Raw genomic sequence first — 24990 nt, 5'->3', positions numbered from 1 at the left:
GATAGACTGATTGATCCCACCAGACATTCATTCTTTGGTGCCACAGTCCGAGACAGAATCCGGGCCGATTGGGCTCGGCATTTTCTTCTCACGTTAGCTCTCTGGGGACGTGCCAGACTGGAATGGCCCATACGTGACTCTGTGTCTCTCAATCTCTCGATCTCAATCTCTGTGTCTCTTGACACACAATGGGAAATCCTCAGGCCTGGACCCGCGGCTAGTTGCAAACCTAGCCTGAAAGTGGACTGGTCTCGAAAGGTCGGGATTTAATAACTAGTATCTGTTAACCGCTTACTATGTGCCCGGCACCGTAGAAGATACGGCTTTCCTAGGCTACCCTCATGCTCTTGGGGCTCTGTCAGATGAATCACATTTTATTTAGTTACGCTCAAAAGCAACTTGTTTGTGTCTCACTTCTGTCTCAACCCACTGATTCTCCATTTCCACCCTGGGTGATTCATAAAGAAAAAGTAAAATGTTACAAAGCTGAGTGATCTTACTTGTGACATTCCACTGACTTATGACTCAGAATTTCTCGACTAATGTAAGTTTCCTCAACATGCTTAGGCCACCATAACAATACTTCGAGGCAGGGGGACAGGAAGCATTTCATAATTTACAGATATACCCTCTTTACTTAAAGGGGCGAATTACCCGCTCTAATTCTTAGATTATGAGCCCAGTGAGGACTGCCAATTACCTAATATCTACCATAGCACTCGATATCTTCATCACTTAATAAATACCAGAATCATTACAAGAAGTCAGAAAACTGGGTAAGATGCATTTTTAAAGCTCTGCACAAACTGGGGAAAAGGCGCCTTAGAATTCAGATTCTGCCAGAAACAGAAAGGTGGACTGTTGGGAGGAATGACCAACTGTAAGCGCAAAGACTGGGCTAGAAGTCCGTTTGGGGGAATCTTTTTTTTACACCCAGGTTCAACACTGACATTTTGAATGACTGAGGTAACTGAGGACCAGACGAGTGAAGTAACTTGCCCAAGGTCACACAGCAGACAGACAGAGGAGCTGGGATTAGAACCCAGGTCCTCCACAACATTTCCAGAATCCACCCCTTCCTCTTCTTCCAAACGGCCATTATGCTGGTCCAGTCTTCTTGCTCAACCGGACTGATGCATGCAATCAGAAAGACTCCCATTGGTGAGCTGGTCAAATGACCGCTCGATATCTTTTTCTCCAACTACCACTGGAGAAGAGCGTGGCTCAGTGGAAAGAGTCTGGGCTTTGGAGTCAGAGGTCATGGGTTCAAATCCTGACTCCGCCAATTGTCAGTCGCTTCACTCCTCTGTGCCTCAGTTCCCTCATCTGTAAAATAGGGATTAAGACTGGGAGCCCCCCGTGGGACAACCTGATCACCTTGTAACCACCCCAGCACTTAGAACAGTGCTTTGCACATAGTAAGCACTTAATAAATGCCATTATTATTATTATCATTTTACACTGCACTTCTCCAATGATCAGATTTGGATAATGCATTCAACTTGATTTTCCCCAATTTTGACGGGGGGAGGGCTCGACTGGACAAAGAGGCTGAAAATACATTTGAATCCTCTCTTCACCCTAGTTTTCTGACAACTGTACTTCACCCTACATTCACACTGGGAACCGGCGTAGGCCAAAATCCTCGGGATCCAGGTGGACTAGATACCTAGTGGGATATAGCAGGGTACCTAGACTGTTGTCCTAATCATTTACATTCGCTCAAACCAGTTCTGTAAATAAATCCACTGTAATGCCGAAACAGTTGCTTACAACATTCTAGTTTCCGAAGTCGACACAGACTAGAACAGCGTCCCAATAAACTTCATTTTTTAAGTTTTCAACTCTGCTCATCTTTGTGTGATCCTAAAACATGGGGTGTCAGCCACAGGAGAACATTTTTTCAGATTAACCTAAGGTAATCTGGCATCCTTAAGGGGGGCTTTGAAGGAGCTGAAAACCTGGGGCTCGGTCTGGCCTGGTTCTCCCCCCGTGAGGCCGACAGTGGACCCCGTGTGTCCTGATACAGCTGGGTTGTGGCAGTGATGCAGTTACGTCGCACTCTGGGGAACACACAAAGACACCCACACAATCAGAGCAGCTCTGCAGCTGGAAGAGGCTCTCCAAACGGATAAAGCAAGGGGAAAAAGGCCAGACAAAGCCCCCAACCCAGCCCATAGTACTGAAGTTCTTTAAAGAGTTGACTGCTGTTACCCCAGAGAAATATTATTTGAGTTGCCCTCCTCTACTGCTTTGGGGTCAGAGTTGCCTGTGGGCTCCCTCTAAGACCACAAATGTCTAATATCGTAAATTGGTGGGACAGAGAGAAAGGCCGGGTACGATTGATCTTGGTCTCCATGGAACAAAAGTAAATCTCCATCGAACTTTTAAGGTCGGTCACAGCTGGAAGATGAATATACAACATTCAAACAGCAAAAGTGGCCCATTCGCAGTTTGCCAAAAAATTATAAGTAGGTGGTCTAAGGTCATAGCCAAATCTGGATTCAAAATCAGATTAAATTTTTTTTTCTCCATGGCTAAATAAAGCCAGTGAGCTTTTACTGCTTTCCTATCTAAAAGTATTATAGTGTCGGTGTAATATACACCAGACACCTGTTCTCCCTCCAAGTTGAGACTGTGAGCCCCAGGTTGGAGGCGGGGACGTGAGTCAGACTGAATTATCTTATATTCATTCATTCGCATTTATTGAGCGCTTACTGTGCGGAGCACTGTACTGAGCGCTTGGGAAGTACAAGTCGGCAACATATCTTTCCCAGTGCTAAGGGCAGTGCTTGGCATACAGGGAGCGCTTAACGGCAGCAATCATTATTATTATCATCATCGTCGTCATCAGTAGCAACATTTGGCCGCGTTCTTGGTAGACTGCCCTGCATCTGGTACTTGGAAAGTACAGAATAATAAAGTGACATGTTGCCTGCCCACAGGGAGCGTCCTTTCTAATGGGGGTGTGCATATAGCTGTAATTCTATTTATTCTGGCGGTTTTGACACCTGTCTACATGTTTTGTTTTGTTGTCTGTCTCCCCCTTCTAGACTGTAAGCCCGTCGGTGGATAGGGACCGTCTCTATATGATGCCGACTTGTATTTCCCAAGCGCTTAGTCCAGTGCTCTGCACACAGTAAGTGCTCAATAAATACGATTGAATGAATGAATGTAAAGCAAATATCCATGCAAGCAGAAATTTACAGAGCCTATCTGAGTCCCCTTCCTTCCTCTCCCCATCCCCCACCGCCTTATCTCCTTCCCCTCCCCACAGCACCTGTATATATGTATATATGTCTGTACGTATTTACTACACTTGTACATATTTATCCGATTTGTTTTATTTTGTTAATATGTTTTGTTTTGTAGTCTGTCTTCCCCTTCTAGACTGTGAGCCCGCTGTTGGGTAGACACCGTCTCTATATGTGGCCGACTCGTATTTCCCAAGCGCTTAGTACAGTGCTCTGCACACAGTAAGCGCTCAATAAATACGATTGAATGAATGAATGTAAAGCAAATATCCATACAAGTAGAAATTTACAGAGCCTATTTATGAGGCCTAAGGAGGGTGTAAAATGATAGGGGCAATTTTACCACACTCAAGGAGAGGGTTTTAGCCATGACCTCGTCCTGGGCAGCCTCCACCTCCAGGATAGTCTAACCTTGGGAAGTTCCCCCTCTGGGTTTATTCGCCATGATAACAATAATAACTGTGGTATTTGATGATAAGATCTTACTACGCGTCAAGCGCACTACTAAGCAGTCTCTATCCCCACATGGGGTGATCAGCATAAGGACTAGAGACTCCCCAATTTACACAATTTACAGGTGAAGAAATCGAAGCACAGAGACTTTCAATGAGGAGGATGCGCTGCTTCTAAGGACTCATTGTGGGCAGGGAACGTGACCCCTAATTCCGTTGTATTGTCCTCTCCTCAGCACTTAGTAGTAATAACGATGATGGCATTTGTTAAGCATTTTCTGCGTGTCAAGCACTGTTCTATGCACAAGCTAATCAGGTTGGACAAGGCCCCTGCCCCACACGGGTTAGCAGTCTTAATCCCCATTTAACAGATGAGGTAACTGAGACCCAGAAGTGGGGTGACTTGCCCAAGGTTACACGGCTGACAAGTGGCGACAGTGTTAGTAAGCGCTTAATAAATGCCATTTAAAAAAAAGTGGCGGAGCCGGGATTAGAACCCACGACCTCTGACTCCCCAGCCCGGGCTCTTTCCACTGAGCCACGCTGCTTCTCTACGATGACGACTGTGAGCCCCCGTGGGACAACCTGATCACCTTGTATCCCCCCAACGCTTAGCACATAGTAAGCCCTTAACAAATGCCATCATTACTACTATTATGGAAAGAGCCCAGGCTTTGGAGTCAGAGCTCATGGGTTCAAATCCCGGCTCCGGCCAATTGTCAGCTGTGTGACTTTGGGCAAGTCACTTCACTTCTCTGTGCCTCAGTGACCTCATCTGTAAAATGGGGATGAAGACTGTGAGCCCCCCGTGGGACAACCTGATCACCTTGTCACCTCCCCAGCGCTTAGAACAGTGCTTTGCACATGGTAAGCGCTTAATAAATGCCATCATCATTATTATTATTGCATATGTTTGTACATATTTATTACTCTATTTTACTTGTACATATTTATTCTATTTATTTTATTTTGTTAATATGCTTTGTTTTGTTGTCTGTCTCCCCCTTCTAGACTGTGAGCCCGCTGTTGGGTAGGGACCGTCACTAGATGTTGCCAACTTGTACTTCCCAAGCGCTTAGTACAGTGCTCTGCACACAGTAAGTGCTCAATAAATGCGACTGAATGAATGAATATGTTTGTACATATTTATTACTCTATTTTACTCGTACATATTGATTCTATTTATTTTATTTTGTGAATATGTTTTGTTGTCTGTCTCCCCCTTCTAGACTGTGAGCTCGCTGTTGGGTAGGGACCGTCTCTATATGTTGCCAACTTGTACTTCCCAAGCTCTTAGTCCAGTGCTCTGCACACAGTAAGCGCTCAATAAATATGATTGAATGAATGAATGACCTCTGACTCCCCAGCCCGGGCTCTTTCCACTGAGCCACACTGCTCCTCTAAGATGAAGACTGTGAGCCCCCTGTGGGACAACCTGATCACCTTGTATGCCCCCAACGCTTAGCACATGGTAAGCCCTTAATAAATGCCATCATTACTATTATTATATGTATATATGTCTGTACATATTTATTACTCTATTTTACTTGTACATATTTATTCTATTTATTTTGTTAATATGTTCTGTTTTGTTGTCTGTCTCCCCCTTCTAGACTGTGAGCCCGCTGTTGGGTAGGGACCGTCTCTCTATGTTGCCGACTTGTCCTTCCCAAGCGCTTAGTACAGTGCTCTGCACACAGTAAGCGCTCAATAAATACGACTGAATGAATGAATGACCTCTGACTGCCCAGCCCGGGCTCTTTCCACTGAGCCACACTGCTTCTCTAAGATGACGACTGTGAGCCCCCTTTGGGACAACCAGATCACCTTGCATCCCCCCAACGCTTAGCACAAAGTAAGCCCTTAATAAATACCATTACTACTATTATTATATGTATATATGTTTGTACATATGTATTACTCTATTTATTTTACTTGTACATATTTATTCTATTTATTTTATTAATGTGCTTTGTTTTGTTGTCTATCTCCCCCTTTTAGACTGTGAGCCCGCTGTTGGGTAGGGACCGTCTCTAGATGTTGCCGACTTGTCCTTCCTAAGTGCTTAGTACAGTGCTCTGCACACAGTAAGAGCTCAATAAATACGATTGAATGAATGAATGATTCATGAATGAATGCGGTGCTCTGCACACATTAAGCACTCCATGAATACGACTGAATGAATGAATGATTCAGGAATGAATAGTGCTCTGCACACAGTAAGCTCTCACTAAATACGATTGAATGAATGAGTGAATGATTCACGAATGAACAGTGCTCTGCACACAGTAAGCGCTCAATAAGTACGATTGGATGAATGAATGATTCATGAATACAGTGCTCTGCACACACTAAGCGCTCAGTAAATACGACTGAATGAATGAATGATTCATGAATGGTGTTCTGCACACAATAAGCGCTCAATTGAATGAGTCATTCATTCATTCATTCAATTGTATTTATTGCGCGCTTACTGTGTGCAGAGCACTGTACTAAGCACTTAGGAAGTACAAGTTGGCAACATATAGAGACAGTCCCTACCCAACAGTGGGCTCACAGTCTAGAAGGGGGAGACAGACAACAAAACAAAGCATATTAACAAAATAAAATAAATAGAATAACTATGTACAAATAAAATAAATAAATGAATCATTCATCCAATCGTATTTACTGAGCGCTTCCTGTGTGCAGAGCACTGTACTAAGTGCTTAGGAAGTCCAAGTTGGCAACATAGAGAGGCGGTCCCTACCCAACAGCGGGCTCACAGTCCAGAAGGGGGGAGGCAGACGACAAAACAAAACATATTAACAAAATAAAATCGAATAACTATGTACAAATAAAACATTCATTCATATTTACTGAGCACTTACTGTGTGCAGAGCACTGTACTAAGCGCTTAGGAGGTCGAAGTTGGCAACCTATAGTGACGGTCCCTACCCAACAGTGGGCTCACAGTCTAGAAGGGGGAGCCAGAGGACAAAACAAAGCATATTAACAAAATAAAATAAATGGAATAACTAAGTACAAATAAACTAAATAAATGAATCATTCATTCAACCGTATTTATTGAGCGCTTCCTGTGTGCTGGGCACTGCACTAAGCGCTTAGAAGGTACAAGGTGGCAACCTATAGAGACGGTCCCTACCCAACAAAATGAAATGAACAGAATAAGTATGTAGAAATAAAATAAATGAATGATTTATTCAACATACGAATGAGGCCGGGGTTGCCCCCCGGGCGGTGTACAAATAAAACGAATGAATGAATGAATCATTCATTCAATCGTATTTATTGAGCGCTTACTGTGTGCAGAGCACTGTACTAAGCGCTTAGAAGGTCCAAGTTGGCAACATCCAACAAAATGAAGTGAATAGAATTAACATGTACAAATAAAATAAATGAATGATTTACTCAATATATGAATGAAGCCGGGGTTGCCCCCCGGTCGGTGTACAAATAAAATGAATGAATCATTCAGGGCTTCGGAGTCAGAGGTCATGGGTTCGAATCCCCGCTCGGCCACGTGTCTGTGTGACCTTGGGCAAGTCACTTCACTTCTCTGAGCCTCAGTTACCTCATCTGTAAAAGGATTACGACTGTGAGCCCCACGTGGGACAAGCTCATCACCTTGTATGCCCCCCCAGCGCTTAGAACACTGCTTTGTACATAGTAAGCGCGTAACAAATGCCATTATTATTATTATTATTATTATTGAGCGCTTACTGTGCGCAGAGCACTGTACTAAGCGCTTAGGAGGTCCAAGTTGGCAACATAGAGAGACGGTCCCTACGCAACACAATGAAATGAATAGAATAAGCATGTACAAATAAAATAAATGAATGACTTAATATAGGAATGAGGCCGGGTTGTCCCCCGGGCGGTGTAGAAATAAAATGAATGAATGAATGCATCATTCATTCAATCGTACCTATTGAGCGCTTACTGTGCGCAGAGCACTGTACTAAGCGCCTAGGAGGTCCAAATTGGCAACATAGAGAGACAGTCCCTACCCAACAAAGTGAAATGACTAGAATAAGCATGTGCAAATAAAATAAATGAACGATTTACCCAATATAGGAATGAAGCCGGGGTTGCCCCCCCGGGCGGTGCACAAATAAAATGAATATTGAGCGCTTACTGTGTGCAGAGCACTGTACTGGGCGCTTAGGAGGTCCAAGCTGGCAACACAGAGAGACGGTCCCTACCCAACAAAATGAAATGAATAGAATAAGCATGTACAAATAAAATAAATGACTGATTTAGTCAATATAGGAATGAGGCCGGGGTTGCCCACCGGGTAGTGTACAAATAAAATGAATGAATCATTTATTGAGCGCTTACTGTGTGCAGAGCACTGTACTAAGCGCTTAGGAGGTCCAAGTTGGCAACATAGAGAGACGGTCCCTACCCAACACAACGAAGTGAACAGAATAAGCACATACAAATAAAACAAATGACTGATTTAGTCAATATGGGAATAAGGCCGGGGTTGCCCCCCGGGCGGGCGTCGTGTGGGGCCTCACCTCACCATCATCAATCGTATTTATTGAGCGCTTACTATGCGCAGAGCACCGTACTGAGCGCTTGGGAAGGACAAATTGGCAACATCTAGAGACGGTCCCTACCCAACAGTGGGCTCACAGTCTAAAAGGGGGAGACAGAGAACAAAACCAAACATACCAAGCCCCCAGCGCTTAGAACAGTGCTTTGTACATAATAAGCGCGTAACAAATACCATTATTATTATTAATGAGCGCTTACTGTGCGCAGAGCACTGTACTAGGCGCTTAGGAGGTCCAAGTTGGCAACATAGAGAGACGGTCCCTACCCAACACAATGAAGTGAATAGAATAAGCACGTACAAATAAAACAAATGACCGATTTAGTCAATATGGGAACGAGGCCGGGGTTGCCCCCCGGGCGGGCGTCGTGTGGGGCCTCACCTCACCATCATCAATCGTATTTATTGAGCGCTTACTATGTGCAGAGCACCGTACTGAGCGCTTGGGAAGGACAAATTGGCAACATCTAGAGACGGTCCCTACCCAACAGTGGGCTCACAGTCTAAAAGGGGGAGACAGAGAACAAAACCAAACGTACCAAGCCCCCAGCGCTTAGAACAGTGCTTTGTACATAATAAGCGCGTAACAAATACCATTATTATTATTAATGAGCGCTTACTGTGCGCAGAGCACTGTACTAAGCGCTTAGGAGGTCCAAGTTGGCAACATAGAGAGACGGTCCCTACCCAACACAATGAAGTGAATAGAATAAGCACGTACAAACAAAACAAATGACTGATTTAGTCAATATGGGAATAAGGCCGGGGTTGCCCCCGGGCGGGCGTCGTGTGGGGCCTCACCTCATCATCATCAATCGTATTTATTGAGCGCTTACTAAGTGCAGAGCACCGTACTGAGCGGAGCGCTTGGGAAGTACAAATTGGCAACATCTAGAGACGGTCCCTACCCAACAGTGGGCTCACAGTCTAAAAGGGGGAGACAGAGAATAAAAACCAAACGTACCAAGCCCCCAGCGCTTAGAACAGTGCTTTGTACATGATAAGCGCGTAACAAATACCATTATTATTATTATTATTGAGCGCTTACTGTGCGCAGAGCACTGTACTAGGCGCTTAGGAGGTCCAAGTTGGCAACATAGAGAGACGGTCCCTACCCAACACAATGAAGTGAATAGAATAAGCACGTACAAATAAAACAAATGACTGATTTAGTCAATATGGGAATGAGGCCGGGGTTGCCCCCCGGGCGGGCGTCGTGTGGGGCCTCACCTCACCATCATCAATCGTATTTATTGAGCGCTTACTATGTGCAGAGCACCGTACTGAGCGCTTGGGAAGTACAAATTGGCAACATCTAGAGACGGTCCCTACCCAACAGTGGGCTCACAGTCTAAAAGGGGGAGACAGAGAACAAAACCGAACATACCAAGCCCCCAGCGCTTAGAACAGTGCTTTGTACATAATAAGCGCGGAACAAACACCATTATTATTATCAATGAGCGCTTACTGTGCGCAGAGCACTGTACTAAGCGCTTAGGAGGTCCAAGTTGGCAACATAGAGAGACGGTCCCTACCCAACACAATGAAGTGAATAGAATAAGCACGTACAAACAAAACAAATGACTGATTTAGTCAATATGGGAATGAGGCCGGGGTTGCCCCCCGGGCGGGCGGTTGGCGTGTGGGGCCTCACCTGTCGCGGATGATGGTCTGCAGCTCCCGGATCTGGTCGTTCATGGGCAGCAGCTTCAGCTGCGGCCCGATGGGGCCGGGCCGGGGCAACGACTGGGCCAAGGTCTCCTCGCCCTCCGAGGGGCGGCTCAGCGGGGGCGGGCCGGGCTCGGGGCCGCTCTGCTGGTTGTGACAGGGCATCGTGACGAGGCGCCGCAGGGCCGCCGCCATGCAGCGGCACCCGCCCCTCTCCCCCCCTCAGCGCGACGCGCAGGCGCACTGCGCACGCGAGCCCCGACTTCCGCCCGCCGGGCAGGCCTCCCATTGGCTCCCCGCCCCGTCACTCCGCCCGCCCCTCCCCCGTGAGCCTGACGTCATTCATTCACTCCGTGAGGAGAGTGCGAGTTATCTCATCTGTTCATCAATCAATCGTTTTGATTGAGCGCCGGTTGGGACAGGGCATCGTGATGAGGCGCCATGCAGCGGGACTCGCCGCTCTCCCTCAGCCCGCCGCGCATGCGCGCCCCGACTTCCGCCGGCCGGGCAGGCCTCCCATTGGCTCCCCGCCCCGTCACTCCGCCCGCCCCTCCCTCGCGAGCCTGACGTCATTCATTCAGGCCGTGAGGGAGGCGGGCCACGAGCGATTCGTGGGGAGAGTGCGAGTTAGCTCATCCATTCATCCATCCATCCATCAATCAATCAATCAATCAATCGTATTGATTGAGCGCCGGTTGTGACAGGGCATCGTGACGAGGCGCCGCAGGGCCGCCGCCATGCAGCGGCACCCGCCCCTCTCCCCCCCTCAGCGCGACGCGCAGGCGCACTGCGCACGTGAGCCCCGACTTCCGCCCGCCGGGCAGGCCTCCCATTGGCTCCCGGCCCCGTCACTCCGCCCGCCCCTCCCTCGCGAGCCTGACGTCATTCATTCAGGCCGTGAGGGAGGCGGGCCACGAGCGATTCGTGGGGAGAGTGCGAGTTAGCTCATCCATTCATCCATCCATCCATCCATCAATCAATCAATCGTACTGATTGAGCGCCGGTTGTAACAAGGCATCGTGACGAGGCGCCGCAGGGCCGCCGCCGCCATGCAGCGGGACCCGCCCCTCGCCCCCTCAGCGCGACGCGCATGCGCGCCCCCGACTTCCGCCGGCCGGGCAGGCCTCCCATTGGCTCCCCGCCCCGTCACTCCGCCCGCCCCTCCCTCGCGAGCCTGACGTCATTCATTCAGTCCGTGAGGGAGGCGGGCCACGAGTGATTCGTGGGGAGAGTGCGAGTTAGCTCATCCATTCATCCATCCATCCATCAATCAATCAATCGTATTGATTGAGCGCCGGTTGTAACAGGGCATCGTGACGAGGCGCCGCAGGGCCGCCGCCAAGCAGCGTGACCCGCCGCTCTCCCTCAGCCCGCCGCGCATGCGCGCCCCGACGTCCGCCGGCCGGGCAGGCCTCCCATTGGCTCCCCGCCCCGTCACTCCGCCCGCCCCTCCCCTCGCGAGCCTGACGTCATTCATTCAGGCCGTGAGGGAGGCGAGCCACGAGCGGGTCGTGGGGAGAGTGCGAGTTAGCTCATCCGTTCATCCATCCGTCAATCAACCAATCGTATTTGTACTTTTGTACAAATTTGTACTTCAGTTCAATTTGTACTTGAATTCAATTCAATTCAATTTGTACTTCCCAAGCGCTTAGCACAGTGCTCTGCACATAGTAAGCGCTCAATAAATACGATTGATTGATTGATTGAGCGCCGGTTGTGACAGGGCATCGTGACGAGGCGCCATGCAGAGGGGGCCGCCGCGCATGCGCGCCCCGACGTCCGCCGGCCGGGCAGGCCTCCCATTGGCTCCCGGCCCCGTCACTCCGCCAGCACCCTTTCCCCGCCCCCTCTCCGTGAGCCTGACGTCATTCATTCAGTCCGTGAGGAGAGTGCGAGTTATCTCATCTGTTCATCCATCAATCAATCGTATTGATTGAGCGCCGGTTGTGACGGCATCGTGACGAGGCGCCATGCAGCGTGACCCGCCGCTCTCCCTCAGCCCGCCGCGCATGCGCGCCCCGACGTCCGCCGGCCGGGCAGGCCTCCCATTGGCTCCCGGCCCCGTCACTCTGCGCGCCCTTTCCCCGCCCCCTTCTCGTGAGCCTGACGTCATTCATTCACTACGTGAGAGAGGTAGGCCACGAGCGGTTCGTGGGGAGAGTGCGAGTTAGTTCATCTGTTCATCAATCAATCAATCGTATTGATTGAGCGCCGGTTGTGACAGGGCATCGTGACGAAGCACAGTAAGCGCTCAATAAATACAATAAATACGATTGATTGATGAACAGATAAATCGCACTCTCTCCACGAACCGCTCGTTCTAGTACAGTGCTCTGCACACAGTAAGCGCTCAATAAATACGATTGAATGAATCCCCCCCTTACCTCCTTCCCCTCCCCACAGCACCTGTATATATGTGTATATATATATTTGTACGTATTTTATCAATCAATCATTTATTGAGCGCTTACTATGTGCAGAGCACTGTACTAAGCGCTTGGGAAGTACAAATTGGCAACATATAGAGACAGTCCCTACCCAACATTGGGCTCGCAGTCTAAAAGGGGGAGACAGAGAAAAAAAACCAAACATACTAACAAAATAAAATAAATAGAATAGATATGTACAAGTAAAATAAATAGAGTAATAAATATGTACAAACATATATACATATTTACAGGTGCTGTGGGGAAGGGAAGGAGGTAAGATGGGGGGATGGAGAGGGGGGCGAGGGGGAGAGGAAGGAAGGGGCTCAGTCTGGGAAGGCCTCCTGGAGGAGGTGAGCTCTCAGCAGGGCCTTGAAGGGAGGAAGAGAGCTAGCTTGGCGGATGGGCAGAGGGAGGGCATTCCAGGCCCGGGGGATATTTTATTATTTTACTAAGCGCTTAGTACAGTGCTCTGCACATAGTAAGCGCTCAATAGATACGATTGATGATGATGATGATTTTATTTTGTTAATGTTTGGTTTTGTTCTCTGTCTCCCCCTTCTAGACTGTGAGCCCGCTGTTGGGTAGGGACCGTCTCTATATGTTGTCAACTTCCACTTCCCAAGCGCTTAGTACAGTGCTCTGCACACAGTAAGCGCTCAATAAATACGATTGAATGGATGAATGAATGAATGAATGAATGCGAGGCTCCGCAGGGGGACCCGCCCCTCTGCCTCAGCCCGCCGCCCGGCCGCGCATGCGCGCCGCGATTTCCGCCGGCCGGGCTGTCCTCCCATTGGCTCCCGGCCCCGTCACTCTGCGCGCCCTTTCCCCGCCCCTTTCGCCCGCCCCGCCCTTGAGCCTGACGTCATTCATTCCGTCCGTGAGGGAGGCATTCATTCATTCATTCAATCGTATTGATTGAGCGCTTACTGTGTGCAGAGCACTGTACTGAGCGCTTGGGAAGTACAAGTTGGCAACACATAGAGTCGGTCCCTACCCAACAGCGGGCTCACAGTCTAGAAGGGGGAGACAGAGAACAAAACCAAACATATTAACAAAATAAAATAAATATGTACAAATAAAATAGAGTAATAAATACGTACAAATATATATATACATATATACAGGTGCTGTGGGGAGGGGAAGGAGGTAAAGGGGGATTCATTCAATCGTATTTATTGAGCACTTACTGTGTACTGAGCGCTTGGGAAGTACAAGTTGGCAACATATAGAGACGGTCCCTACCCGACAGCGGGCTCGCAGTCTAGAAGGGGGAGACAGAGAACAAAACAACACATATTAACAAAATAAAATAAATATGTACAAATAAAATAGAGTAATAAATACGTACTAATATATATACATATATACAGGTGCTGTGGGGAGGGGAAGGAGGTAAGGGGGGGATTTATTCAATCATATTTATTTATTCATTCATTCAATCGTATTTATTGAGCACTCACTGTGTGCAGAGCACTGTACTAAGCGCTTGGGAAGTACAAGTTGGCAACATATAGAGACGGTCCCTACCCAACAGCGGGCTCACAGTCTAGAAGGGGGAGACAGAGAACAAAACAAAACATATTAACAAAATAAAATAAATATGTACAAATAAAATAGAGTAATAAATACGTACTAATATATATACATATATACAGGTGCTGTGGGGAGGGGAAGGAGGTAAGGGGGGATTCATTCAATCGTATTGAGCACTTACTGTGTGCAGAGCACTGTACTAAGACGAGCAGTTCGTGGAGAGAGTGCGAGTTATCTCATCTGTTAATCAATCAATCGTATTTATTGAGCGCTTACTGTGTGCAGAGCACTGTACTAAGCGCTTGGGAAGTACAAGTTGGCAACATAGAGAGACGGTCCCTACCCAACAGTGGGCTCACAGCCTAGTGGGGGGAGTGCAAGTTATCTCATCTGTTAATCAATCAATCATATTTATTGAGCGCTTACTGTGTGCAGAGCACTGTACTAAGCGCTTGGGAAGTACAAGTTGGCAACATAGAGAGACGGTCCCTACCCAACAGAGGGCTCACAGTCTAGAAGGGGGAGACAGACAACAAAACAAAACATAGTTTATGAAAGAATGAATTGTACTTTCTCAGGCGCTCAGTACAGTGCTCTGCACACAGTAATTGCCCAGTAAATACAATTGGATGAATGAATGAAACGCCTGGCACATAGTATTCATTCATTCAATCGTATTTATTGAGCGCTTACTGTGTGCAGAGCACTGTACTAAGCGCTTGGGAAGTACAAGTTGGCAACATACAGAGACAGTCCCTACCCAACAGTGGGCTCACAGCCTAGTGGGGAGAGTGCGAGTTATCTCATCCGTTAATCAATCAATCAATCATATTTATTGAGCGCTTACTGTGTGCAGAGCACTGTACTAAGCGCTTGGGAAGTACAAGTTGGCAACATATAGAGACGGTCCCTACCCGACAGTGGGCTCACAGCCTAGTGGGGAGAGTGCGAGTTATCTGTTAATCAATCGTCTTTATTGAGCGCTTACTGTGTGCAGAGCACTGTACTAAGCGCTTGGGAAGTACAAGTTGGCAACATATAGAGACGGTCCCTGCCCAACAGTGGGCTCACAGCCTAGTGGGGAGAGGGCGAGTTATCTCATCTGTTAATCAATCAATCAATCGTATTTACTGAGCGCTGACTGCGTGCAGAGCACTGTACTAAGCGCTTGGGAAGTCCAAGTTGGCAACATATAGAGACGGTCCCTACCCAACAATCAATCAATCAATCAATCAATCGTATTTATTGAGCGCTTACTATGTGCAGAGCACTGTACTAAGCGCTTGGGAAGTACAAATTGGCATCACATAGAGACAGTCCCTACCCGATAGTGGGCTCACAGTCTAAAAGGGGGAGACAGAGAACAGAACCAAACATACCAACAAAATAAAATAAGTAGGATAGAAATGTACAAGTAAAATAAATAAATAAATAAATAAACAGAGTAATAAATATGTACAACCATATATACATATATACAGGTGCTGTGGGGAGGGGAAGGCGGTAAGGCGGGGGGATGGAGAGGGGGACGAGGGGGAGAGGAAAGAAGGGGCTCAATCTGGGAAGGCCTCCTGGAGGAGGTGAGCTCTCAGCAGGGCCTTGAAGGGAGGAAGAGAGCTAGCTTGGCGGATGGGCAGAGGGAGGCCATTCCAGGCCCGGGGGATGACGTGGGCCGGGGGTCGATGGCGGGACAGGCGAGAGCGAGGTACAGTGAGGAGATTAGTGGTGGAGGAGCGGAGGGTGCGGGCTGGGCAGTAGAAGGAGAGAAGGGAGGTGAGGTAGGAGGGGGCGAGGTGATGGACAGCCTTGAAGCCCAGGGTGAGGAGTTTCTGCCTGATGCGCAGATTGATCGGTAGCCATTGGAGGTTTTTGAGGAGGGGAGTGATATGTCCAGAGCGTTTCTGGACAAAGATAATCCGGGCAGCAGTAAAATGGGGATTAAGACTGTGAGCCCTATGTGGGACAGGGAAGGTGTCCAACCTGATTACCGTGCATCTGCCCCAGCGCTTAGAACAGTGCTTGGCACATAGTAAGGCTTAACAAATACCGCAATTATTATTATTATTATTATTGTTATTCACCTACCCCTAAAACTAATGCTGATAGTCCACCCGTTTGGAACCACGGACCCTGGATAATCAAGAGCCGTTGGTACAATAATAATAATAATTATGATGGCATTTATTAAGCGCTTACTATGTGCAAAGCACTGTTCTGAGCGCTGGGGAGGTTACAAGGCCATCAGGTTGTCCCACAGGGGGCTCACAGTCTTAATCCCCATTTTCCAGATGATGTAACTGAGGCCCAGAGAAGTGAAGTGACTCGCCCAAAGTCACCCAGCTGACAATTGGCGGAGCCGGGATTGGAACCCATGACCTCTGACTCCAAAGCCCGGGCTCTTTCCACTGAGCCACGCTACATGTACATACAGCCTTAGAACAGTGCTTTGCACATAGTAAGCGCTTAACAAATGCCAATTATTATTATTATTATTTAACTTCTCTGGGCCTCTGTCACCTCATCTGGAAAATGGGGATTAAGACTGTGAGCCCCACGTGGGACAACCTGATCACCCTGTATCCTCCCCAGCGCTTCGAACAGTGCTTTGCACATAGTAAGCGCTTAACAAATGCCAATTATTATTACTATTATTATACAGCCACGCTGTACGTGAAAATCTGGGGACTGACTTGCAATGTGGGGTTGTTCTGGGAATTACCTATTCCCATAACTCAATACCCGAGCCTTGAAAAGGAATCTAACTCTTGAAAACGGTCATTTAGGCTGAGGCGCCAAGCGATTCTGTCACCTGGAAATGCCAAGTCTTGCACTGACTCCAGGGGAATCTGATACCTGAAAATAGTAAATTTTGCCCTGTGGGCATCGGTTTAAACCCTTCGTGAGGCCCAGCCCTGAGAAGTCCTCCTCCCGCAGTCACCCAGTAAGTTTATTCCCTTTTTCCACACACTCACGAACTGGAGAAGCTGGCCGCAAGCTTCCCTGACCATCTTTCTGCTCCATCTCAGGCGGCAGCATCCGAATTCCAAGTTTTTCAGACACATCGCGTCAGAATATGCCGGGGGAAAGAATGCCGGACCTGCCAGGGCCTGCGATTTGGATGACACATATGCGATAAACGATCGGAATCTGGGCTGGAGTTGTAGGGGGAGAAACGGGGGATTGTCCCCTTAACCAGTCTAAAAAAACGGACCTGAAACCCATTCATTCAATTAATGGGGTTTATTAAGTGCTTACGGTGGGCACAGCATTCATTCAATCGAATTGAGCGCTTACTGTGTGCCGAGCACTGTACTAAGCGCTTGGGAAGCCCAAGTTGGCAACATAGAGAGACGGTCCCTACCCAACAGTGGGCTCACGGTCTAGAAGGGGGGGACAGAGAACAAAACATATTGACAAAATAAAATAAGTAGAATAAAAATGTACAAGTAAAATATAGAGTAATAAATACGTACAAACATATATACATATATACAGGTGCTGTGGGGAAGGGAAGGAGGTAAGGCAGGGGGATGGAGGGGGGAGGAGGGGTACCTTGTGCTGATTTAGCATTGCCACTACACACCAGAAGTAATTGAAAATGTGAGCCTACCTAAAACACAAAACAACACTCGGCATCGAATTTTAAATGAGAGTCTAGTGACTCATGATTGCCCTGTAACATCATCATCATCATCATCATCATCATCAATCGTATTTATTGAGCGCTTACTATGTGCAGAGCACTGTACTAAGCGCTTGGGAAGTACAACTTGGCAACACATAGAGACAGTCCCTACCCAACAGTGGGCTCACAGTCTAAAAGGGGGAGACAGAGAACAAAACCAAACATACCAACAAAATAAAATAAATATCATCACCTGTCTACGTGTTTTCTCACCTGTCTACATGTTTTGTTTTGTTGTCTGTCGCCCCTTCTAAACCATGAGCCCGCTGTTGGGCAGAGACTGTCTCTATATGTTACCGACTTGTAATAATAATAATAATAATGGCATTTATTAAGCGCTTACTATGTGCAAAGCCTTGTACTTCCCAAGCGCTTAGCGCAGTGCTCTGCACACAGTGAGCGCTCAATAAATACGATTGAATGAATGAATGAATGAAGAAAAGTGTGTAGGTGGTGGAAGGTAAAAGATAACCTTATTTTCTATTATTGCCACAAGTTCAATATCAGTGCATACAGATGAAAACATTGATTCATTTTCTATCACCACCCTGGGCTTTCTTTAATCAATCGATCAATCAAGCGTATTCATTGAGCGCTCACTGTGCGCTGTACTAAGCGCTTGGGAGAGGACAATACAACAGAATTAGCAGACATATTCCCTGCCAAGAGGCCCTCCTTTCCTCTTCTCCTACTCCCTTCTGTGTCATCCTGACCTGCTCCTATCATTCATTCCCACCTCCCAGCCCTACAGAACCTAGGTACCTATCTGTAATTTCTTTATTTATATTACCGTCTATCTCCGTCTTTAGACGGTAAGCACACTGTGGGCAGGGAATGTGTCTGTTTAGTGTTATAGTGTATTATTCCAAGCACTTAGCACTGCGCTCTGCACACAATAATCACTAAATAAGTATGATCGACTGACTACGACTTTACAATCTAGAGGGGGAGAAACAGTCGAAATATTACTGATATCCAAGCAGTCCCTCTAAGACAGCTCGCCACGAGAAATGGATTCTTCTTCAGGTTTTTGCGGCTCGAGGCCAGACTCTTATTTCCTAAAGCTTGTTGAATCCCCAAGTTTTCACACCCTCTCTTCCATATACACCTCTGAGTGTCAGGATGATTTTCTGCGCTACAGAGGACAGTCTGCCCTCACGCTTTTGAGATCCAGGATCCTCCAAAACAGCAAAAAATTGCGAGTACCGGCTGCAGTCGAAAAGCCCGCTGCTCCGCAAGCTGCATTATTAGACCTAGTTATCGGTGAATTGCATTGACAAGATGATTACAATGTGCCCAGGCTTTGATTTATTAAAAAAGAAGTTAGTCCGTTTTCTTCTAGCGCGCGCCCACCTACAAAATTACCGACACGCATCTCTTAATTATCGCCAAGCCTGAATTCTCAAGGAAATCCAGGCTGTGAGTGTTTGCGCCACTCTGGTTATAGCTTGGCTGTTGTTTCCATTGTGATTTCTCTCTTTTAAAAGTTCCCAAATGGGCTGAGGGGGGAAAAAATTTGGCCTCCACTGAAGCCTTGCACTTGATATTTCATTTTTTTTTCATTTAGTCGCATTTATTGAGCGCTTACTGTGTGCAGAGCACTGTACTAAGCGATTGGGAAGTAGAAGTTGGCAACATATAGAGACGGTCCCTACCCAACAGCGGGCTCACAGTCTAGAAGGGGGAGACAGACGACAAAACAAAACATGTAGACAGGTGTCAAAATGGTCAGAATAAATAGAATTATAGCTATATGCACATTAACAGGGACCACATCATCATCATCAATCGTATTTATTGAGCGCTTACTATGTGCAGAGCACTGTACTAAGCACTTGCACTGTACTAAGCGCTTGCACCACATGTGCTCACAGCTGCGGCCTCTGGTCTGTGGCTTAGTGGATAAGACTTTTAGACTGTGAGCCCACTGTTGGGTAGGGACTGTCTTTATATGTTGCCAACTTGTACTTCCCAAGCGCTTAGTACAGTGCACACAGTAAGTGCTCAATAAATACAATTGATGATGATGGATAGAGCACGGGCCTGGGAGTTAGAGGGACCTGGGTTCTAATCCCGGCTCCGGCACTTCCCTGCTGTGGCTTAGGGCAAGTCACTTCACTCCTCTATGCCTCAGTTCTCTCATCTGTACGATGGGGATTTAGACTGTGAGCCCCATGTGGGACAGGGTCTGTGTCCAACCTGGTTACCTCGTATGTACCCCAGTGCTTAGAACAGTGCTTGGCATGTTTCATCTCCATCCATACCGCTACCCTGCTCGTTCAAGCTCTCATCCTATCCCGTCTGGACTACTGTATCAGCCTTCGCTCTGATCTCCCATCCTCGTGTCTCTCCCCACTTCAATCCATAGTTCATGCTGCTGCCCGGATTGTCTTTGTCCAGAAACGCTCTGGGCATGTCGCTCCCCTCCTCAAAAATTTCCAGTGGCTACCAATCAATCTGCGCATCAGGCAGAAACTCCGCACCCTGGGCTTCAAGGCTGTCCATCACCTCGCCCCCTTCTACCTCACCTCCCTTCTCTCCTTCGACAGCCCACCCCGCACCCTCCGCTCCTCCGCTGCTAATCTCCTCACCGTGCCTCGTTCTCGCCTGTCCCGCCATCGACCCCCGGCCCACGTCATCCCCCGGGCCTGGAATGCCCTCCCTCTGCCCATCCGCCAAGCTAGCTCTCTTCCTCCCTTCAAGGCCCTACTGAGAGCTCACCTCCTCCAGGAGGCCTTCCCAGACTGAGCCCCTTCCTTTCTCTCCCCCTCGTCCCCCTCTCCTTCCCCCCATCTTACCTCCTTCCCTTCCCCACAGCACTTGTATATATGTATATATGTTTGTACATATTTATTATTCTATTCATTTATTTATGTATTTATTTTACTTGTACATATCTATTCTATTTATTTTATTTTGTTAGTATGTTTGGTTTTGTTCTCTGTCTCCCCCTTTTAGACTGTGAGCCCACTGTTGGGTAGGGACTGTCTCTATATGTTGCCAACTTGTACTTCCCAAGTGCTTAGTACAGTGCTCTGCACACAGTAAGCACCCAAGAAATACGATTGATTGATTGATTGATGTAGTAAGCACTTAACAACTACCATCATTAGGGGTGGGGAGGGAGGGAGGCTCCTGTTGGGATCAGCCTCCGAAGCTGGTGGCGGCTACAAGGTACAGAGCCCAGACCCTGGGGGAGGCTCCTTGGGGTTTCTACCTCGTTATTGGGGACTTGGGAGGGAAGTGCAGGGACTCCTGGCACGCTGCACTTCCATCTCATCTATCCTCTTTGTGCCTCGCCCATCCCCAGGACCACGGATAACGGAGAGTGTCTACTGAATCAAATGAAGTTACAAATGAGCCACAAATACACGAAAGCCCCTATGCAGAAATGAGATGGTCGCCTCCACCTCTTTATTTGGGCCTTCTTAGAAGCAAGTTCACTTTTCGGAAGTTACCGTCCAATGGGCACAGCTGACCCTTGGGCAGGCCTGCCAAAAGGAATCCATGTCTGGTTCTCCCATCGATATCGCTTCAGCAGAGAATTAATTTAAATGAAATACTTCTCCTTTTCTTTTTCTTAACAGCGGGGGGTCAATTTAGCAAAAATAATGGAGTCTTCTAGAAAGAGCAAAGGTTTCCTTTTACCGTAGAGTTCTGGAAGCATCTAAGGGGCTATGTTGGAAATGATCAAACGGTATCGTGGGTTTAGAATTGACCTATAGAACGCATCTAAGTCCAGCCCTACTTAAAACGCCATCGCTCTCATTTTGATTTCCTCTAGCTAAAAAGCCTCCCATTCTAACTGAAAAAAAGATTGACTATGTCCGCTGAAGGGACAGAGGGAAAATGACAAAGACAAAAACCCTTCCTCTCATCTTTCTACAGAAACGCTCTGGGCATGTCACCCCACCTCCTCAAAAATCTCCAGTGGTTGCCTATCAACCTCCGTACGGAGCAAAAACTCCTCACCCTCGGCTTCAAGGCTGTCCATCACCTCGCCCCCTCCTACCTCCCCTCCCTTCTCTCCTTCTCCAGCCCAACCCGCACCCTCCGCTCCTCTACCGCTAACCTCCTCACCGTACCTCGTTCTCTCCTGTCCTGCCTTCGACCCCCGGCCCACGTCTTTCCCCTGGCCTGGAATGCCCTCCCTCCAAAAATCCGGCAAACTAGCTCTCTTACCCCCTTCAAAGCCCTACTGAGAGCTCACCTCCTCCAGGAGGCCTTTCCAGACTGAGCCCCCCTTTTCCTCTGCTCCTCCTCCCCTCCCCATCGCCGTGACTCCCTCTCTCTGCTCTCCCTCCTTCCCCGCCCCACAGCTATACAACTGTACATATTTATTATTTATTTATAATATATTTATTATATTAAATATTTATTAATATATGTATTATTCTATTTCATTAATGATGTGCATAGATCTATAATTCTGTTTATTTTGATGCAATTGACGCTTGTCTACTTATTTTGTTTTGTTGTCTGTCTCCCCCTTCTAGACGGTGAGCCCATTGTTGGGTGCGGACTGCTTCTACCTGTTGCCAAATTGTACTTTCCAAGTGCTTAGTACAGTGGTCTGCACACAGTGAACGCTCAATAAATATGATTGAATGAATTAATGAATGAATCTTGGGACATTGAACCTCCTGCTATTAGAGTGTAAGCTCCCTGTGGGCAGGGAGCATTTCCTTCTTTGTTTTGTCCTTCCCAAGCGCTTGACAGAGTGCATTGTACCAGGGGAGCTCTAAATACTTTTACTTCTGTTTCCACTGTGCTCATCTCTCTTCTGCCCTTGATTCATTTCTTGTATTTCATTCATTCAAGTGTATTTCTTGAGCACTTCCTCTGTGCAGAGCACTGTACTAAGTGCTCGGGAGAGTTCCGGATAACAATATTAATTCAATCATATTTACTGAGCGCTTACTGTGTGCAGAGCACTGTACTAAGTACTAAGTATTGTACTATTGTACTAAGTACAATATCACGGACACATTCCCTCCCCGCAGCGAGCTTACAGTCTGGAGGGATGGAGACAGACGGTAATATAAATAAATCAATTCTATCATCATCATCATCATCAATCGTATTTAATGAGCGCTTACTGTGTGCAGAGCACTGTACTAAGTACTAAGTATTGTACTATTGTACTAAGTACAATATCACGGACACATTCCCTGCCCGCAGCGAGCTTACAGTCTGGAGGGATGGAGACAGATGGTAATATAAATAAATCAATTTTATGTACATAAGTGCTGTGGGGCTGGGAGGGGGGGATGAACAAAGGCAGCAAGTCAGGGCGACGCAGAAAGGAGTGCCAATTTGTACTTCCCAAGCGCTTAGTACAGTGCTCTGCACATAGTAAGCGCTCAATAAATATGATTGATGATGATGATGATGAGAAACGGAAAGGGGGGCTTAGTCAGGGAAGGCCTCTTGGAGGAGATGTCCTTCAATAAGGCTTTGAAGCGGGGGGATTATTTAATGATCACCTAATGAGCTTGGGTTCCTTAGCTTCTAGGAACTTTCAGTCTAATGGACAAGCGGTGATTTCCCTAGTCCTTTCAGAGCAATTCGGTCCTTCCCTAACTAGGAAAGGGTTTAGGTCCAAAATGAAAATTTTGTGACAGCTGTGGTTAGAAAAGCAATTTCTTTGAAGTGAAACTAATATTTAGACGACACTCCCTTGCATTCTGCACATATCTTTAAACTCTGGTTCTTCCTCCTGTAACAGTAACATTAATGATCACGGTATTTGTTAAGGGCTTACTATGTGCCCAGCATTGTTTTAAGCACTGAGGTAGACCCGGGGTGATCCGTCTGGACACAGTCCCTGTCCCACATGGGAGTCACAGTTGAGGTAGGAAGGAGTAGGATTTAATCCCCATTTTACAGATAAGGAAACTGAGGCACAGAGAACCGAAGCGATTTGCCCAAGGTCACACAGTAGACAAGTGACAGAACCAGGATTAAAACCCAGCTCCTTTGGCTCCCCAGGCCCGTGCTCTTTCCACTAAGCCATTTCCTTTCTCTAATTTACTTCACCGGCATTTTTCCTCCGGTAGATTATAAATTCGTTGAGGGCGGTGATCATGTCCATTAACTCTTGCAGTATGCACTCAATAAATCCAACTGATTAATTGATGGATTATACATCACGCTGTTAACATCAGCATTAATAAGTTATTAAAAACATCCCATACAAGCCCCAAGGCATTGAAAGGGCTCTGTTTGGGAGAAGTTTTGTCTGGCCAGTGCTCTCCCTCCGAGAATCGCCGATGTGGATTATGGACCACCTGTTGCAGAATATCAAGCTTTAAGTCGAGGGCTGGGGTGTTGGTTGTACAGACACACGCTCCAGATAAATAACGATGTCCCCCATTTACATGTCGAAAATTGGAAGGGTTCAAAGTTCAGAAGGCTTTGGTGGAGTGGAAGTTGGGCCTCTCAGTTGGGACAAGATCACAGGCAGCGAGGTGGAAAAAACTCCCAAAAACCAAATAAATCAAGACTCCAATCTGCGCACCCAGAGATTGTGTGTATGTATATATTTTTGTACATATTTATTACTCTATTTATTTATTTATTTTACTTGTACATATCTATTTTATTTTGTTAGTATCTTTGGTTTTGTTCTCTGTCTCCCCCTTTTAGACTGTGAGCCCACTGTTGGGGAGGGACTGTCTCTATATGTTGCCAATTTGTACTTCCCAAGTGCTTGGTACAGTGCTCTGCACATAGTAAGCGCTCAATAAATACGATTGATGATGATGAAATATGTACACAGTTTAGGTATAGTGTTCCGCGCCCAACAAGCACTTAATGAGCGCACAACAAATGTGATTGATTGATTACTACACAGATGTTCTTCATGTTTGAAGAAGATGCCGCTGGCAGGAAATTCACCTACGACTACAGGTGTGGCTGAAAAGCCGAATGGATCAACGCGTTTAGAAACAGGGCAAGACCTGCGTGACATAGGGGCTATTACCCTGGTGCTGCCATTCAGGAAATTTTGTTTATTACCTTGTGCCTCCATTTCCCCCTCCCTTCAGCACTGATCCTGAAGGATACTGTGAGCCAGAGATGAATGGCACCATACGTTCAAAGGGTGACCTCTTTATTATTATTGTATTAATGCTTGGGGGAGAAAAGAGAAAAAGAACAATCGGAGAAAAAAGTCTTACCTTGAAGCAGACCTTTGTCGATTTCTTCCGGGGAAAAGAAGCGATGCTTCTTCATCTGCTCCCCGGGTTTCATCCCCACTTGAAATCGGAATCTTGTCTTGACTTCAGGATCCAATTGTGATGTCACAGAAGGGAATGTGGGATTTTTTTTCTGCCTGGCTAACACGATAACTCTGACTTCGTTTACATGCCAATTCCTCTTTCCGGTGTCTAATATTAGCATA

The 24990-nt window shown here is 47.1% G+C and overlaps 1 protein-coding gene across 3 annotated transcripts in view; it reads right to left on the bottom strand.

The window, feature by feature from the left end:
* UPRT (uracil phosphoribosyltransferase homolog) overlaps positions 1 to 24785 on the bottom strand; it is a 59061-nt gene extending 34276 nt beyond the window's left edge. The window contains exons 1-2 of one of the 3 annotated variants that reach the window (XM_038747830.1): positions 16873 to 16960; positions 9922 to 10079 (exon numbers count right to left, since the gene is read on the bottom strand). In XM_038747830.1, the coding sequence (XP_038603758.1) occupies positions 9922 to 10079; positions 16873 to 16936 (222 nt within the window). In that variant the 5' untranslated portion in view covers positions 16937 to 16960. Of the gene's footprint in view, positions 1 to 9921; positions 10126 to 16872; positions 16961 to 24766 lie in introns of those variants that run through there. The other 2 variants (XM_038747831.1, XM_038747829.1) reach the window with 2 other exon arrangements.
* Between the last annotated feature and the right edge of the window lie 205 nt (positions 24786 to 24990).

Source organism: Tachyglossus aculeatus, chromosome 6, assembly GCF_015852505.1.
Source record: "Tachyglossus aculeatus isolate mTacAcu1 chromosome 6, mTacAcu1.pri, whole genome shotgun sequence".
NCBI classification, from domain to species: domain Eukaryota; kingdom Metazoa; phylum Chordata; class Mammalia; order Monotremata; family Tachyglossidae; genus Tachyglossus; species Tachyglossus aculeatus.
The sequence above is the reverse complement of the archived record's forward strand: the minus strand, read 5'-3'. Positions and strand labels throughout refer to the sequence as shown.